The sequence below is a fragment of the Pantherophis guttatus genome, chromosome 4 (assembly GCF_059756535.1).
Source record: "Pantherophis guttatus breed Tessera chromosome 4, ASM5975653v1, whole genome shotgun sequence".
NCBI classification, from domain to species: Eukaryota; Metazoa; Chordata; class Lepidosauria; order Squamata; family Colubridae; genus Pantherophis; species Pantherophis guttatus.
The window spans coordinates 57381218-57398054 of record NC_142066.1 but is presented as its reverse complement, the minus strand read 5'-3'; the positions used below and the strand labels follow the sequence as shown (position 1 = coordinate 57398054).

Here is a 16837-nt window from a genome sequence, read left to right as displayed (position 1 = left end):
TTCATACTGTGATAAAATGTGCTAGTTAAATTACAGTAATTACTTCCAAATTTTGGAATTGATTTCCAAATGTTATCAAAAAGAAGATTCACATCAAATATTTCTTCATTTCAGGTAATGTATAAGTGTTCATATAAAGGGAAGCTTTTCTTCATATAAACTGTTTTCTCAGTTTTGGAAATTTTCATAAAAAATTAACTGTACATGATTTGGGATTGCTTCTTAGACAAGAATCTCAAGGAATAGCAAGACTATGCGTATATTTAATTTATACCTGGACATTACAACAGTAATGCATAAATCTTTCTCTTCTCTAGGGCCAACCTGCCTCCCCCCCCCCGCCGCCCAGAAGAAGCATGGGGGATCCAAAGCCAAGCTGAAGAGGAGCCAAGACCAGCATCTGCTAGGAAGGAGATCTATGCCTGCACCGGCAGCCGCCTCCTCGGGAACCCTGGGGTGTGAAGCTGGCTTGTGCGTCCAGTGTGGCCAGCAGGACCACAGGGCAGCTGAGTCCCTGGTACCCTGAATTGTAGTGAGGGCTTCTGCCCCTGCCAAGCAGAAGAAATCACCGAAGAAGCAGCGAGAGAAGTTGAATGTGGTGCACCAGGTCATAGAGGTCTCCTCCCCCAGCAGTGAAGGGGAGGGAACTGTGACCAAGGAGGAACAACAGCTGAGCCTCTATGAGAGCGAAGGCAAAAGGGAAGACATCCCAATGGTAAATGGTACCATCACCACAATGAAGATTGTGGTGCCAAAGTTGGGAGTCCAGAGAGAGATAAAAGCGCTCATAGACTCAGACTGCACCCAGTGTTTAATGAGTTTGCAGAGGGTGCTGAAGCTGGGGATGCGAGTGAAGAAGCTATCCCAGTCTATGAAATTTGAGCAGGATGATTCACTGATGGGGGCTCCCCGGCAATGCACTAACACAGCCCATGCAGTTAGAGATAAACAAAGACAATGAACAAAGACGGGCTACCGTGGCACCAAAATCTCACCGACCATCAATGCAGCCTAACCTACATCGGTCCTCTCAAGATGACTACGCATGCACCGCCTGAGCATTTCAGTCCAGCCACAGGAAACTGGGGCTCTTACATGACCTCATACAAGTGTTTCCTAGAGGCTAACGACCTCTTGGGACTTTTGAACAACAGGAAGCAAGCAGTCTTCCTGAGCTACTGTGGATCAAAAGTATTCGAGGTAGCCAAAGCACTCATGAAGGCCCGAAGTCATGTAGACTGTACCATGGACGACACTGCAGAATACTGTCTATGCACCTATGCCTTCCAAGATCGTCAGGAGACACGAATTCAATTGCCAGAACGAAAGGAAGGCAAATCAATGAATGAATATGTTATGGTTGTGAACAGCTACTTTGTACTGCAAATTCCAAGAACTCGATGAAATGCTCCTGGACCAAATAATCTGTGGGGTAAGAGACCTAAATCTCCAAAGATAGCTGCTAGCCAAGCCCAACCTCACTGCAGATGGCACTAGACGAAGCCAGAGCCATGGAAAACTTGATCAATTCTACACTAGCCACTCAAAAGTATGAAAACCCAACAATATGCAACCGTCCATCAGGGCAGTACAGAGTGGGAGGAATCAATGGATGAAGAAAATGAAGTTTGCCACCTCCGATCGGTAAGAAGAGGAACTTCAGAGGGGACAATGGCGGAGTGCATGGGATGCAGTGGAAATAACCTGAGGTCAGCCTGCTAGTTCAAAGATGCCATTTGCCAGAAATGTGATGGAAGGGGCATTTGGCAAGAGTTTGTCACGCCAGGCAAACCGCTGGTTACCATGAAAACCATTACCGTGAAAACCAGCCGACCTACCCAACAGATCCTAAAGGGGCAAAACCATGGAAGCATCAGCAAAGCGAGGGATGATACACAGTGCCTGAGGGTCAAGATGCAGAGCCTAAAATCACATACCAAACAACTATTGGACAAGCAAATTCACTGTGAGCGAAGAAAATCCACGTCACAGTCCTCATTAAGGATTCACCATGTGACATGGAAATAGACACAGGATCATTAATGTCAATGTGTCCTGGGCAACCATTAAGCAATTAGTGCCAGGAATCACCAAGAAGCAACTGAAGCATCAGAAGACTCAGCTGAAAGACTATCAAGGAAACCGCATCCCCGTCATAGGGTGCAGAACATTCCAAGGAGCCTTCAAGGAATTTGTAGGGCCACTGGAACTGACAAACCAAGCCTGCTCGGACTTGACTGGTTCACATTCCTGGGACTGGGGGTGATTGGCGTCCATGCCATCCTAGATAACAGCATCAAGGAACTGATCAAGGAATTTGTGAATGTGCTTGATGGAAATCAAGTATAATGGAACACCTATCTCTTTCAACTTCAATCCCCAAATCTCCCCCATAAGAATGAAGTTGTGCAGAATCCTATTTGCCTTATGCCTGAAAATTGACACCCAATTAGATAAACTGATTGCCCAACAGGTTATAGAACCGGTTGACCATGCGAAGTGGGAAACACCCATAATCATGCCAGTCAAGCCAGACAGCTTAGTCTGCATCTGCGCAGACTACAAATGCACGATCAACAAGGCATTATAGCAGAATGCCTATCTGGTGCCTGTCATGCAGCACCTTTTACATTCCCTCAGCAAAGGAAAGACATTTGCAAAATTAGATTTGGCACAAGCTCATCAACAGCTACCAATGGACGATGCCACCATGGGAGCTCAAACAATAGCCACCCACCGGGGAGCCTTTAAATGCCACAAACTTCAATTCAGCGTGAGTGTGGCACCGGGACTATTCCAAAATCTCATGAAATACCTGTTACAGGGCATTCCAGGGGTAATACCATATTTTGACGATGCCTTAATTTCTGCCAATGACAACAAGGAACTTTTTGACTGCCTAAAGGTAGTCTTTAGTAGATTCCAGGAGGTGGGTCTTAAGGTTAAAAGGGAAAAGTGTAAAATAGCTGTAACCTGAGTTGAATTCTTAGGCTACTTGATAAATGGCTCTGGACTACAACCCACAAATGATAAGGTCAGAGCAATACAAGAATGCCCCACCCCCAAGAACCAAACGGAACTAAAGCATTCCTGGGACTATTAAACTTTTACAGTGTTTCTCAACCGCAGAAGGCAACAGTGGCCAAACCATTGCACCGACTTCTGGATAGAAAAGCTAAATGGATCTGGGGCTGAAAGGAAGCGACTGCATTCACAATGGTTAAAAAACTTTTATCGTCCAAAAATGTTTTGGTGTAATTTTGCGAGAACTTCCCAGTAATCCTCACTTGTGATGCTTCCCCATTTGGCATCAGGGCAGTCTCAGCCACTGAATGCCAAACAGGACCGAGGTGCCAATCGCCTTTATTCAAGAACACTAGTGGCAGCTGAAAGGAACTACAGCCAGCTGGACAAAGAGGCGCTGGCTGCAGTTGCAGGGTGAAGTGGTTTCATGAATACCTATATGGTAGACATTTTTTTTATTTATTTAAACTTTTATACCGCTTCATAGTGCTTTACAGCCCTCTCTAAGTGGTTTACAAAGTTAGCATATAACATATTGCATTTTAGCATATTGCATTAGCATTAGCATATTGCCCCCAACAATCTGGGTCCCCGTTTTACCCACCTTGGAAGGATGGAAGGATGAGTCAACCTTGAGCCGGTGAGATTCGATCTGCTGATCTGCTGAACTAGCAATCAGCTGAAGTAGCTGCAGTACTGCACTCTAACCACTGCGTCACCTTGGCTCTTTATGCCTCTTTATATTTTAAACTAGTGACTGACCATGAACCGCTCCTTGGCCTACTTGCTGGAGACCATCCCACACCAACTATATTGTCACCGTGAATGGCAAGATGGACAATTTTCCTGGCCACCTACGATTACATCTATTTCACCAACCTGGCAAGCTCTTGGGCAACACCAATACCCTCAGCTAGTGCTCACTGGTAGCCTTTATGTAAGGTCCAGCCCCTGTTGCACCAGTGCTCCTAATTGAGGAGCTATCAATCAGATAGATTACAGCAACTGACATAGCTGCACACTCAGCCAAGACAGAACATTGGCATGAGTGCTTGAGTGGTTCTGGAGGGGGTGGCCGAAGGGATCGGTTGGCACAGATTTTCAGCCATATTACACTCAGTAGCATGAGCTTTCAGCTCAAAGGGTGGTCTATTGTGGGGGGATTGGGTAATAGTGCCCCCTAAGTTAAGGAGACCAATATTAGAAGTCCTACACATAGGTCATTTGGGTATAGTAAAGATGAAAGCATTGGCCAGAAACTATGTTTGGTGGCCAAACATGGACTAGGATATTACTGAGTGTGCACAGATATTACCACATGTGCACATTGCCAGGAGTCCAGACCAGCACCCCCCTCTGCTCCAGTGCACAAATGGGAAACATCAAGGGCCCCCTGGTCAAGGGTGTACATAGATTTTGGTGGGCCGTTCCATGGGCAAACATTTCTGGTAATAGTCGACACATGCTCAAAATGATTAGAAATAGTCCTAATGACCTCCACAACAGTGGAGGCAGTCATCAAAGTGCTAAGAAAATTATTTGCTATTGACAGCCTACCAGACATTCTAGTCTCCGGCAACAGCCCGCAGTTCATAGCCACCCAATTCGAACTATTCTTAGCAGAGCAGGGAATGTGCTATGCCCTGATTGCACCATTTCACCCCGCCAGTAATGAACAGGCAAAAAGAATGGTGTGATCAACCAAAGAAGCACAATCCCGAATGGGCCAAGGGGACTGGCAAATGTGAATTGATAAATTCCTATTGATACAACACGTAATCCCTAATGCCACCACAAACAGAAGCCCATCTGAACTATTAATGGGCCACAGACTCAGAACAAAATTAGACTGGTTACACCCTAATTACACATCAGAAGCACCCACCAACTTTACCAATCAGCGCTGATCTTTTAATGTAGGAGACTTGGTGTATGCCCATAACTACACTGGGGGTGCTTTTTGGGTCCCTGCCAAAGTAGTAAACATTACAGGCCCCTGCTCGTATAGAGAGGAGCTAGAGGATGGTTGAATGTGGAGAAGGCACATTGACCAACTCTGGGGTCAAAGAGGTATATCAGTACACCATCAACCAGAAACAGTCCAAAACAAAAACAACACACCCTTCAGGAACAATAAACACCCTATGGTTACAACTAACACAAACCCAGATAACCAATGGATACATGCACCTGGAGAACTGGGAATCCAGCAGGGGAAATAAACAGGGTGTGTGTAGAGAACATGTACCACCTTCCCCATATGAAGGACATGTTGGGCCACTTGGCCAATGGGAAAATCTTTACCAAACTAGACTTGAGAGAGATGTACTATAGAGTGAGGATCAAAGAGGGCAACAAGTGGAAAACATCCTTCAATTGCCCATTAGGAAGCTACAGTTTAAAGTAATGCCATTTTGGCTCCAGGGAGCTCCAGCAGTATTCATGCAGCTAATTAATGAGGTGCTACATGACCACCTGTACAAAGGGGTCCTTGTGTACCTTAATGACATCCTCATTTACATGGAGAAAATGGAGGAACACATGAAATTTAGTGTGCCTGGTTCTGAAGAAATTCTTGAAGGGAAATCTGTACACCAAGCCATCCAAATGTAAATTCCACAAAACCAGCCTAGACTACCATCGATGGAATAAAAATGGATGCAGGAAAAGTAAAAGCCATATTAGAGTGGCAAGCCCCTTGGACTCACAAGCAGCTACAGAACCTCCTGGGGTTCACAAACTTTTACAGGCAATTTATCCCCTCCTTCACGAAGATCACTCTGCCAATCACAGAACTGTTAAAAACAGGAGGAGTGGGAGGAAAGCCCCGACTGAGTTAGCTGCTAAACTGGAGGCTAAATGCCAAGCAGCTTTCGAGGAACTGAAAAGACTGTTCACAGAGGACCCTGTCCTAAAACACCCTAACCCCCAGGAGCCTTTCGTCATCCAAGCTGATGCCAGTGATGTGGCTATGGTGGCAGTGCTCGTCCAGAAAAACAGAGAGGGAAAGTTGCAGCCATGCGCTTATATCTCCCAAAAACTCACAGAGACTGAGAGGCCCTGTGCAGTGTGGGAGAAGGAAGCTTTTGCTGTGAGGTGGGCATTGGTGACAATTTTTCAAAGGAAGTAAAGTGCCTTTGAGGTGTGGATTGACCATAAAAATTTGGAAGCACTGAGAACCCTCACCCCCCAAAAGCTCTCCCTGAAACAAGTCTGATGGGCACAGTATTTAATCAATTTGACTTCGAATTGAAGCACATCCCAGGGGAGGGGGGGAACTTCCTAGCTGATGCTCTATCCCACATGCCACAGTACAAAAATAACCAAGAAGAAGCTGTAAATGCAATCATCCCCCAAAAGCAGCAGGTAGCACAAGTGACTACAAGGCAAAAGATGAGGAAGATGTGGCCAGATCCCAGCATGAACTGACTCAACAGATGCAAAAGGAATTACAGTTTGATACCTGGTTCAGAGCCCATGGGAGTAAACTAACATCAAGAGAAGGACTGGCATCAGTCATGGGATGCAACTGGTTTAACAATTGGTTTGGTGCGCACCTAACGCATTTGTGTGCAGCATTCAAAATACAACAATTTGAAGCTCAGCTGCTTTCCTTCTAAGGCAGCCCTGGTAAGTAGAATAGTGGAGGCACGGAAATCAGCTGTGCCACGCGAATCAGCTGAGCCAGAAAGAAGGAAATAAAGGACAGGATAGGATGGGGGCAGGTGGGGAGAGCCAGCTGATTATCAGAGTTACTGGTTCACCCAAACTGGTCCAAACCAGCTGAATACCACCTCTGGCTGGCATGGAAGTGGGACAGGATATATATTCCCAAAAACCTATGAGTCCAGGACCTGCAATGGAGCCATGACACCAGGCAAACTGGCCATTTTGGGTTCTTAAAGACTTTGCATTTGATTAAGAGACAGTTCTGGTGGCCAGGGATGAAGAAAAACATAGAGAGCTATGTGAAAAGTTGTGCAATGTGTGCGGCAATGAAAAAAAGACCAGGGAAGCACCCAGGGTTGCTGCATCAAGTGGCAGAGCCAACCCTGCCCTGGGAAGAGATCGCAATGTACTTTATATTGAGCTCCCAGAGAGTGAGGGGAATACTATGATTTGGACATTAATAGACTTATTTTCCAAGCACTTCACCACCTGCTCAAGCCTCCCATCCACCCGGAGACTGGCTAAGATGTTTCTTCAACATATTTACCAATTGCACAAGGTGCCGAAGTGAATCATCAGACTGGGAGGTCCAATTCACTGCTAGGTTCTGGAAGGAATTTGTAAAACTGATAGGATCCTCCCAAGGGCTTAACTCAGTGTTTCATCTGAGTATGAATGGGACCACCAAACGAGCAAACACCATGATAACTATACTGTATATAAACTATAAAACCGTCAACTATCAGCAATCTAACTGGGCAGACTTCCTGTCATTTGCTGAGGTTGCCTACAATAATGCACTGCATAGCAGCACAGGACTCACCCCTTTTAAAGTAGCTACAGGGGTGGAATTTGTATCTGTGCCAGAGTACCCTAGGGATTCTGTAAGTCCCTAGGGTACTCTGTAAACCTTCCTCAGTAAGCTTGACTGAGTGGGTGGGTTCCCTTCAAAATGCCTGGGGAAATGTAAAGCAAACACTAGCTAAAGTGACCAAAAGTCAAAAAGTTCAGGCAGACAAGAAGCGGTTGCCCCAGAAACAATTCCACATAGGGGAGAAAGTATATTTATCTACTAAATATCTTAAGCTGAAACTATCTTGCAAAAAGCTGGATCCAAAGTACATAGGACCTTTCCCCATAGTAAAAGTCATACTTTTCACCTATTAGGAAAAGTGCATTCTGTGTTCCATTGCAGTCTGCCTACATCAGTGGTGGGGTGTGAACAAAGACCAGCGGCTAAGATTGCCCCAGATCTGATTATAGTAGGGGAGAGGAGAAACACTATGAGGTTAAACGGATTCTGGATTCCAGACTATACAAGGGGAAACTCCAATACCTAGTCCAGTGAAAGGGGTCCCCAATGTTAGAGGCCAGATGGGTAAAAGGAAAGAATGTGAAGGCAGATAGATTAGTAGAGAAATTTCATGAAAAATATTCCCAGAAGCCAAGGACTTCTAGAGACCAACCTCCCCTGAAATAACTAATGTATATGCTTATTATTTTTCAGGTGCTTCTTACTTTTTAGCGGGGGTCCAACTGCTAACTTTGAAATGTGCCTATGCTGTCACAGCCATCTTTTCATTTCTCAGTTTGCCATAGATTATGAGGAGAGGGAAAGGTTTGGAATGCTAGCCCAGATGAAAAGAAGAAATCATCCCATGGGAGCTAAGGTCATCTCAACAGATGTTTGGCAAGGATTTGAACGAACTGCCATAGAGACACCAGAACACCTAACTGGACAATGTGACCTGGACAAAGGAAGGGAGGAAAGAATTCATTCTTTAATTAGGCAAAAACTGCGGGAATTAGCTAGAGTTGGTTTTGCTTCATGCATGCCGAAATGATGTACTCAATAAAGTTATGCTTAAAGAGATATGATCGTCTCGACTTGCTGGTTTGGTTCGTTATTGGAACCCTATAGCACTCAAGATGAGTTTATGCAATGTGTTGAACTTCAAACATTGGTCAGCAACATACAGTTATAGTATATGTATAATATGTGATTGACTACTTCCCATTTTTAGAAATGGCTAGATTCTCATAATTAACATATAAACCACACTTTGGCTTACTTTAGCATATTGTCTGAATGCAGGATCTGAAGGTCTGATGGTCTTTAATAGAAAACTAGACAAACATTATCTGTTGGGTCATTGTTTCAAAGATATTTCCTTAGCTAAACTAAGAACTGACATGGGCAAGCAAAACAGCAGTGTGAGTAGGAATGACTTCCAAATTCCTGCGAGCTTTCACATTTACTTTTCTTTTGGGAAACTGGAAGGGAGCATTGGAAATGATGATCACATTGACAACTTTGCAAATTTTCAATCCAATGGGAGTAACGATTCCCAGATTTTGTATGGATTTTATAGGATAACTCATCTGAGATTCAATTCATTCAAAAATTGTTGTCCTATGAAGCAATAATTGAAGGTTACAAGCGAACAGTAGAGTTTTAGTAGTATATAGATTCTTAGTATTTCCCTATATAATAATTCTCAAAGTTCTATGAAAGGATACAGGAAATATCAGCATGAAGTACGGTAGTTAAATGAACAGATTAATATAGAGGTTCTTCTTGAGTTACAACAATTTATTTTGTTCGAAGTTACAACAGCACTGAAAAAAGTGACTTATGACCGTTTTTCAATCTTGCAGCATCTTCATGGTCACATGATCCAAGTTCCAATGCTTGGAAATTGACTCGTATTTATGACGGTTGCAGTGTCCCAGGGTCATGATGTGATCACCTTTTGCAACCTTCTGACTAGCTAAGTCAATGGGGAAGCTAGAATCACTCAACAACCATGTCACTAACTTAACAATGGCAGTGATTCACTTAACAACCATGGCAAGAAAGGTTGTAAAATGGGACAAAATTCACTTAACTGTCTTGCTTAGCAACAGAAATTCTCGGCTTAATTGTGTTCATAAATTAAAGACTTCCTATATCGTTTCTTCTCTCTCACCCCCCCCCTTCTGCTTTTACCAATCAGGGTACTTGAATGAGTCCTAACTAAACAATGATTTGCTAGTAGACTCCAACAACAGCCAAGTTTAACTGAACAATGTGCATGTTTTAAAGTACCTTTGATCTTATGTTGAATACTTTTCTCACCTAATTCCACACTGGCTTGAGCCCCAGCACTTGTTATTTCAGGAAAATAAGAATTACAGTTGTTATTTAAGAAGGCTATCACATAAACAATTATTTTCTTAGCTGGATTTTTTTTTAATTGTTTTATTCATAAATATTTTTGAACACTGGATATTCTGGATATTCTATGTGGGAAAGTGGTAAGTCATGTAGCACATAATTCTCCATCAAGGCAAAAAAGGTGTATCTACTATTGCTTCCCCTCCCATTTTGACAGGCTCCAGGAGGGGGGTAGTTGAAGAGCGGTTTGTTTGACTATTTCAGCTTCCAATGCAGAATGGATGTGAACTCACTCCTTGGGAAACATACAGAAATTGTATCCTTCCTCCATCAACAAGCCAAAGGGCTGGGTTGAAACAAGTCATGCCCTCCACAGTTCAAAAACAGAAAATAACTTCACTTGTTCTCCATTAAGCACTTGAATGAATCAAATCATGCCATAATTGGGCACAAAGATCCCTTTTTTTAGTGAGACCTCACATGCATCACAACATTTAAGTAATGTTCTTGTGCTTTGGATCCAATCGTATGAAATCACATACAGGGAATATCAGTAATATCCAAGCAAGAAATAACATTCAGCCAATATAAGAACAGTTCATTTACTTTCCCTCTTCCCCCAGGGTTTTAAATTGATATTGGTCTCAATCCTAAACTCATACTTCAAACATATAGTAAACAATACAGTAAAGAATGTCTCTGAACGTGGACAGATGTCTCTTTTGTCCATTATTTGAGTAGCAGCTACTGGGCGACCTAGTTGATTTCTGAGACTTCCAGGTCAGAAGACTTTCATTCTTATTTGATACTTTCACAGATGAAATCCAGATTCAGAACATATCTTACTTTCTAAATGCTGCCTTAGCAAATAGCACTTATACGTCCTTCCATGTAACCCCCTGTGTGGCCTGTATTTATATTTAGAGTGATAGATGAAGACGCCCGGAGCTGGGGTATTTCTGCTTTTAAAGCCAAGATTCAAGTCATCCTGTGAAGCATGAAGAGGATGGAGTCTTAGCACTTTGTAAGTCATAAGCAGCTTCTTTGAACTTTCAGCCATGTCCTTTACCTCTTCTTGTACACGGAGTTGGTCCACAGACACCCCTTTTCACTCCCAAACTATCTTCTATTTTGCCCTCTCCCCACTTCTCCCCTCAGGCCCTTCTTTTCCTTTCCACATTGTAACATTGTGAGTGACCCGTTATAACCACCGGGGATTTAAAGGAGAAAGGTATCTTTTTGCTTTGTTTTGGTGGGGGGGGGGGGGAACACATACATAGCCAAACATTCCTTCTGCCAAAGATGTGACAGCAACAGCAGCAGCAGTAGCAACATATAATTTGCCCCAGAGCAATCAAAGCTAGACATGAATAATCAGCCATGCAAGAAGATATGGAAGTTAAGGAACTCATCCTGTACCAGGGAGAGAAAAGAGCAGTAGACGATTTGTGAGGCATGAAAGCTGCCAGCTAGCAACTGGGATTTTGTTGCCTACTTACTGTTTGACGGAGTGAGCAATATCCCACAAAAGACCCTTTTAGGGTCCAATTTTCTCTCCCTTCTAACTGGCTTCGGGAGTGGGAGCTTGGAGACGAGCTGTGCCTGTTGGCAGAACAGCTGCTGTTGCCTTCAAATGGTCATGGTGAAACCTGAGGCCCTCAGGCTTCTTCAGGTAGCATCCTCCTCTCTCTCAGCTTTGGCACTCACTCCTCTGGGCAGCCAGTCAAGTATCAGATAGTCCTGTAACTCGGCTGCTCTACTTTGTAATGTGGCTGGATGGTACAGCCTTCCGTGAAGGCACCCAGAAGGAATATGTTTCTCTACCCCATCAAAAAGGAGGAAATACCGGGGATGGTGGATTTTGTTCCCCTTTAAAACCAAGTACTTCCTACCTTCTCCACTCCCATTTGCTCTTTTAAAACTAATGAGGCAATTGAGAAAGACAGTCTTCTTTCTTCTAATAACTGATCTTCCTAGGTGCTTCCCTATTATATCTCTTATTGCTGTGCAAGTGGTGCCATTTTGCAATAGGGTAGTTACAATTAATTCTGTATTTCTTATAGTTATTCTACAAAATCCATCATGGTGGATAAGATTTATGTTTTTCAGGAGTAAATCCTAGTCAAAGTCAAAATCAATCCCTTTGCCTAGCTATTGCTCTTATATTTGTATACAGGTAATTCTTGACTTACAACTACAGCTGAGCCCAAAGTGTTGCTTTGTGAGAGAGTTGTTAAATGAATTTTGCCCCATTTTATGACTTTTCTTGCCACAGCTATTACGTGAATCACTGCAGTTATTAAGTTAGTAACATGGTTGTTAAGTGAATGTGGCTTCCCCATTGATTTTGCTTGACAGGTCACAAAAGGGGAACACATGACCCCTGGAGATTGCAAATGTAATAAATATGAATCATTTGCCAAGCATCTGAATTTTGATCACTTGACTATGGAGATGCTGTAATGGTTGTGTGAAAAATTTAATTTAATTTAATTTAATTAATTCAATTTATATGCTGCTTACACTTACAAGCCACTTTATTCAGTGCCATTGTAATTTTGGTCACTAAATAAATTGTTGTAAGCCAAGGACTATCTGTATTTTATTTACTCATAATCATGCTGTTCTTCACTCAATTTTTATTTCCTACCAGTAGACCATTTGTTTGTTCACTGTAACTGAAGCAACTTTGCAATTTCTCTCTCTCTGCTCCTATTAAAGTATTGAGATACATGTGAAGTAGAAATTATTTTAAAAGAAAAGGCAGGGAGGAGGATTCATGTGGGAAATTAGCCTTGAGTCATTTTGTGGTTGCAAAAGATCCAGGAATGACACCACCTAGACCAGTGATGGCTAACCTTTCTGGTATTGCGTGCCAAAACCAGGGGGAGCGCGGGGGAGGTCACACACATGTCTGCCCACATCCATAATTTTATGCGCCCCCCCCATGCTCCCCATGCTTTTGGCACATGATGGCACAGTGGGCCTGGTAGGCCTATTTTTCGCTCTCCCCAGGCTCCAGGGCCTTTCTAGGAGCCTGGAAAGGGCAAAAATGGCCTTCCCCACCCCTTCAGAGGCCCTCCGGAGGCCAGAAACAGTGTGTTTCCTGACTTCTGGTGGGCCCAGAAGGCCTGAAAATCAACTGGCCGGCGCACGCATGCTTGCCAGAGCTGAGCTCGCGTGCCCACCAATATGGCTCCACGTACTACCTGTGGCACCCGTGCCATAGGTTCGCCATCACGGACCTAGACTGTATAGAACCTTATCTATAATATAGTTAATATAGTGGATGTAATATTATAGATAATATAGTAGGGTACAGATAGTATACTTGAATTTCAGTGACAAAGTATACCTGGATTTCAGTAAGCATTTAACAAAGTAGCCCACAACCAATTTCTCAGCAAGTTAGAAAAATGTGGGATAGAAAGCATCATCCCTAAATGAACCTCACTCAACTTAATAGAACTATATCTGCATGCCGGGAAGTTAATTGTGGGGTATCCAAGGTTCTGTCTTAGGCCAAGTACTCTTCAATATCTTCATAAATGGTTTAGATGAGGAAATAGGTTTTACATTTAGGCAAGAAAAATCAAGTGTACAGGTATATTTGGTAGAACCTGGCTCAATGCCAACAACTGCTAGAGGGTTACTTAAATATGAACCAGCAGTATGTTGTAGCTGCCAAAAAAGCCAATGGACTCCTAGGCTGCATTAGAATCAGGTGATATCAGAGATATAGAATCAGGTGTGTCTAGTTTAATGAAAACAAGGACTAGGGGTGACATGATAGCAGTGTTCCAATATTTGAGGAGCTGCCACAAAGAAGATGGGGATCAACTTATTTTCCAAACACCTGAAGGTAGGACAAGAAGCAACAGATGGAAATTAATCAAGGAGAGAACCAATTTAGAACTAAGAAGAAATTTCCTGACAGTGAAAACAATTAACCAGTGGAAGGCTTACCTTCAGAAGTTTTGGGTGCTCCATCACTGGAGGTTCTTAAGAGATTTGACAGTTGTTTTTCCAGAATCTTATAGGGTCTCCTGCCTGTGCAGGGGGTTAGACTAGAAGGCCTCAAAGGTACCTTCCAACTCTGTTATTCTTTTATTCTGTTATTCTATCTGTTCCCAAGGTAAGACAAGCAATGTGGGAAGATTCTATGTATTATATAGGCAGAATATAATAAGATAGATAGATAGATAAATAGACAGAATAGATAGACACAAACAAATAATAGTAATAGTAATAATAATAACAGCAATAATAATAACAATACGCCAGATATCATGGTTGTTGAGGGCTGAAGCATATAGTTTATTGATATCGCTGTACCAGGAGATGCCAAGAGTCGAAGAAAAAGAACTGGAAAAAATTACGAAATATCACGACCTGGCCATCAAAACTACATGGCTATGGATGAAACATGTAACAGTGATACCCATTGTCATCGGGCACTTGGCAATGTTTAAGAATTTTACAAAACACATAAAGAAATTGCAGCTTCCTGCAATAACACTAGTGGAACTGCAAAAAACTGTGCTACTCAAAACATCATACATTTTAAGAAGATACTTGGTTGATACCTAGGACGCTGGCAGCAACCCATATCAACCATTAGCACCAGTCAATGATATTTGTGACACATTTTTAAATGTCCAGTTGACTGAGTTTCATATTTAATGAATAAAAGAGATGATGATGATTTCAATCACTGTATATTTATGACATTAAACACCTTTTCTTCCAGTAGTTCTGTAGCTACTGGTCCTGGTTACTCAGCCAACAGTTCTGAGTCCTGTAGTCCATTTTTCACCAGATATCCAGGAACTCCAACATCTAGTACGGACCTTGTTAACCCAGGCGACATCCGAGCCGGTATGGCTTTCTGAAATTTATGTCTCACCATATTTTTACTGGGAGAGACACTCTTTGTCTGACTCCTCTGATGTGACCTGTCCAATATGGTTGAACCTCTGGCATAGCTCTCATCTTCCTCAGAGCACACAAGCCTCACAACCACATCAGGGTAGTGCCTCATTGTGGGACTTAACAGTTGTCGATCAGAAAGACAAAAAAGTCTGGATAGTGGATGTAGCAGTGCCTGGAGACAGCAGAATAGAAGAGAAAGAATTGGAGAAGATAACAAAATACAAAGACCTACAAATAGAAATAGAACAACTATGGCAAAGGCAAGTAAGGGTAGTACCAATAGTAATAGGCACCTTCGGTGCAGTCCCAAAACAACTGGACCACCACTTGAACACCATAGGCATTGACAGATTTGCAATCAGTCAATTGCAGAAGGCAGCTTTACTTGGAACTACTTCCATCCTGCGACAATATCTATAACACCGTCAAAAATCCAGATTTGCCTATCCCAGGTCCTTAGTAAGGACCCACTAAGTAGACAAAAATGTCAAACCCAGTCTGAACATCTGGCCAACTGTGTGAATGAAATAATAATAATAATAATAATAATAATAATAATAATAATAATAATAATAATACAGATGGAAAAAAAGACAAGAGTCAGTGAGAGAGAAACACAAAGACTTTCAGCGGGCGAAATAAGAATTGAGTCCATAGTAAACATTTTGGAGTACTGGGATAAAATTGTGGCATATATAGTATATGATTTATTAGTAAGATATGCTTATGCATAAAGAAATGTATGGGTATTTCAAATTAGAGAAATTAGAGAATGCAGATTACACTAAGATGGCAAGAATATCCAATACCCAGAAGACAAGCTCAGGATCCAAAAGATCTTGGCAGACTTGAACAAAAGGCCCTATCCAAAAACATGAAATTTAATTTGGAGAAAAGCTATGTTTTAGACCTAGGTAGAAAAAACTAAAAGTACAGGTACAGATTGGGTGAAACCTGGCTCAAAAACAGTAACTGTGAAAGGGATTTTGGAGTTCAAGTGGACAATCACTTAAACATGAGTTAGCAGTGTATGGCAGCAGCCAAAAAAGCTAATAAAATCCTTGGTTGCGTAAAAAGAAGCATAGAATCAAAATCACATGAAATATTAGTATCGCCTTATACGTCTTTACGTTGGAATACACCTGGAATACTGCATCCAGTTTTGGTAATCACATTACAAAAAAAATGTTGAGACTTTGGAAAAAGTGCAAAGAAGAACAACTAAGATGTTTAAAGGCTTGCAGACAAAAACATGAAGAATGGTTGCAGGAATTAGATATGGCCAGTCTAGAGAAAAAAGGGCTACAGTATTCCAGTATTTGAGGGGCTGCCGCAAAGAAGAGGGCGGCAACTTATTTTCCAAAGCACCAGAATGCAAGACAGGAAATAATGGATGGACACTAATCAAGGAGAGAAGCAACCTGGAATTAAGGGGAAACTTCATAACAGTGAGAACAATTAACCAGTGGAACAGCTTGCTTTTAAAAGTTGTGAGTGCTTCATCACCAGAATAACAACTCTGTTATTCTGTTAAACTCTACAACATTCAACATCATTGCTAATCACTTCAGAGAATAGTTTTCAGTTTCAGTGGGAAGAATGTTTTTCTGTGTCTTTGAGACATGCCATCCCTTTCCCAGCTCCACAGAACTAGAAGGGTGGAATTCTTTAGAAGATCTTGATATTTGAACATGAGGTAAGTAAATGGCACATAATCACACCCCTAATTATTCCAGCATTATTCCAATTTGGCTTTAAGGAATTGGGCATTGGGCATGAGATTTAGGAATGATTTGGGCATGGAATAATTAGGGGTGTAATTATGTGAAATCAAATCACTATTGCCTCATAGCCACCACATAGACAGATTTTCTACATGATGATCTAACCCTAAACTGCTCTTTCAACTCTTCCAACTGTGCACTCATTGCTACTGTAACTGAGTCCATTCAACTTGCTGGAGATCATACTCTTCTTCTCTTTCCTTCCACTCTTTCCCAACATTGCAGTCTTCTTCAGATAATTATGCAATGTATCTGAAATTGAATAATTTGA

General features: G+C 42.2%; 2 protein-coding genes across 3 annotated transcripts in view; both read right to left on the bottom strand.

The window, feature by feature from the left end:
• LOC117664772 (sodium channel protein type 4 subunit alpha-like) overlaps positions 1 to 11447 on the bottom strand; it is a 131505-nt gene extending 120058 nt beyond the window's left edge. The window contains exon 1 of the mRNA XM_034416072.1: positions 11350 to 11447. The gene's annotated coding sequence lies outside the window, so the exon portion shown is untranslated. The remainder of the gene's footprint in view (positions 1 to 11349) is intronic.
• Positions 11448 to 14137: 2690 nt separating this feature from the next.
• Positions 14138 to 16837, bottom strand: part of ADAM11 (ADAM metallopeptidase domain 11) — a 103050-nt gene continuing 100350 nt past the window's right edge. For both annotated transcript variants that reach the window (XM_060691718.2, XM_060691716.2), the window contains one exon: positions 14138 to 14954. In XM_060691718.2, the coding sequence (XP_060547701.1) occupies positions 14914 to 14954 (41 nt within the window). In that variant the 3' untranslated portion in view covers positions 14138 to 14913. The remainder of the gene's footprint in view (positions 14955 to 16837) is intronic.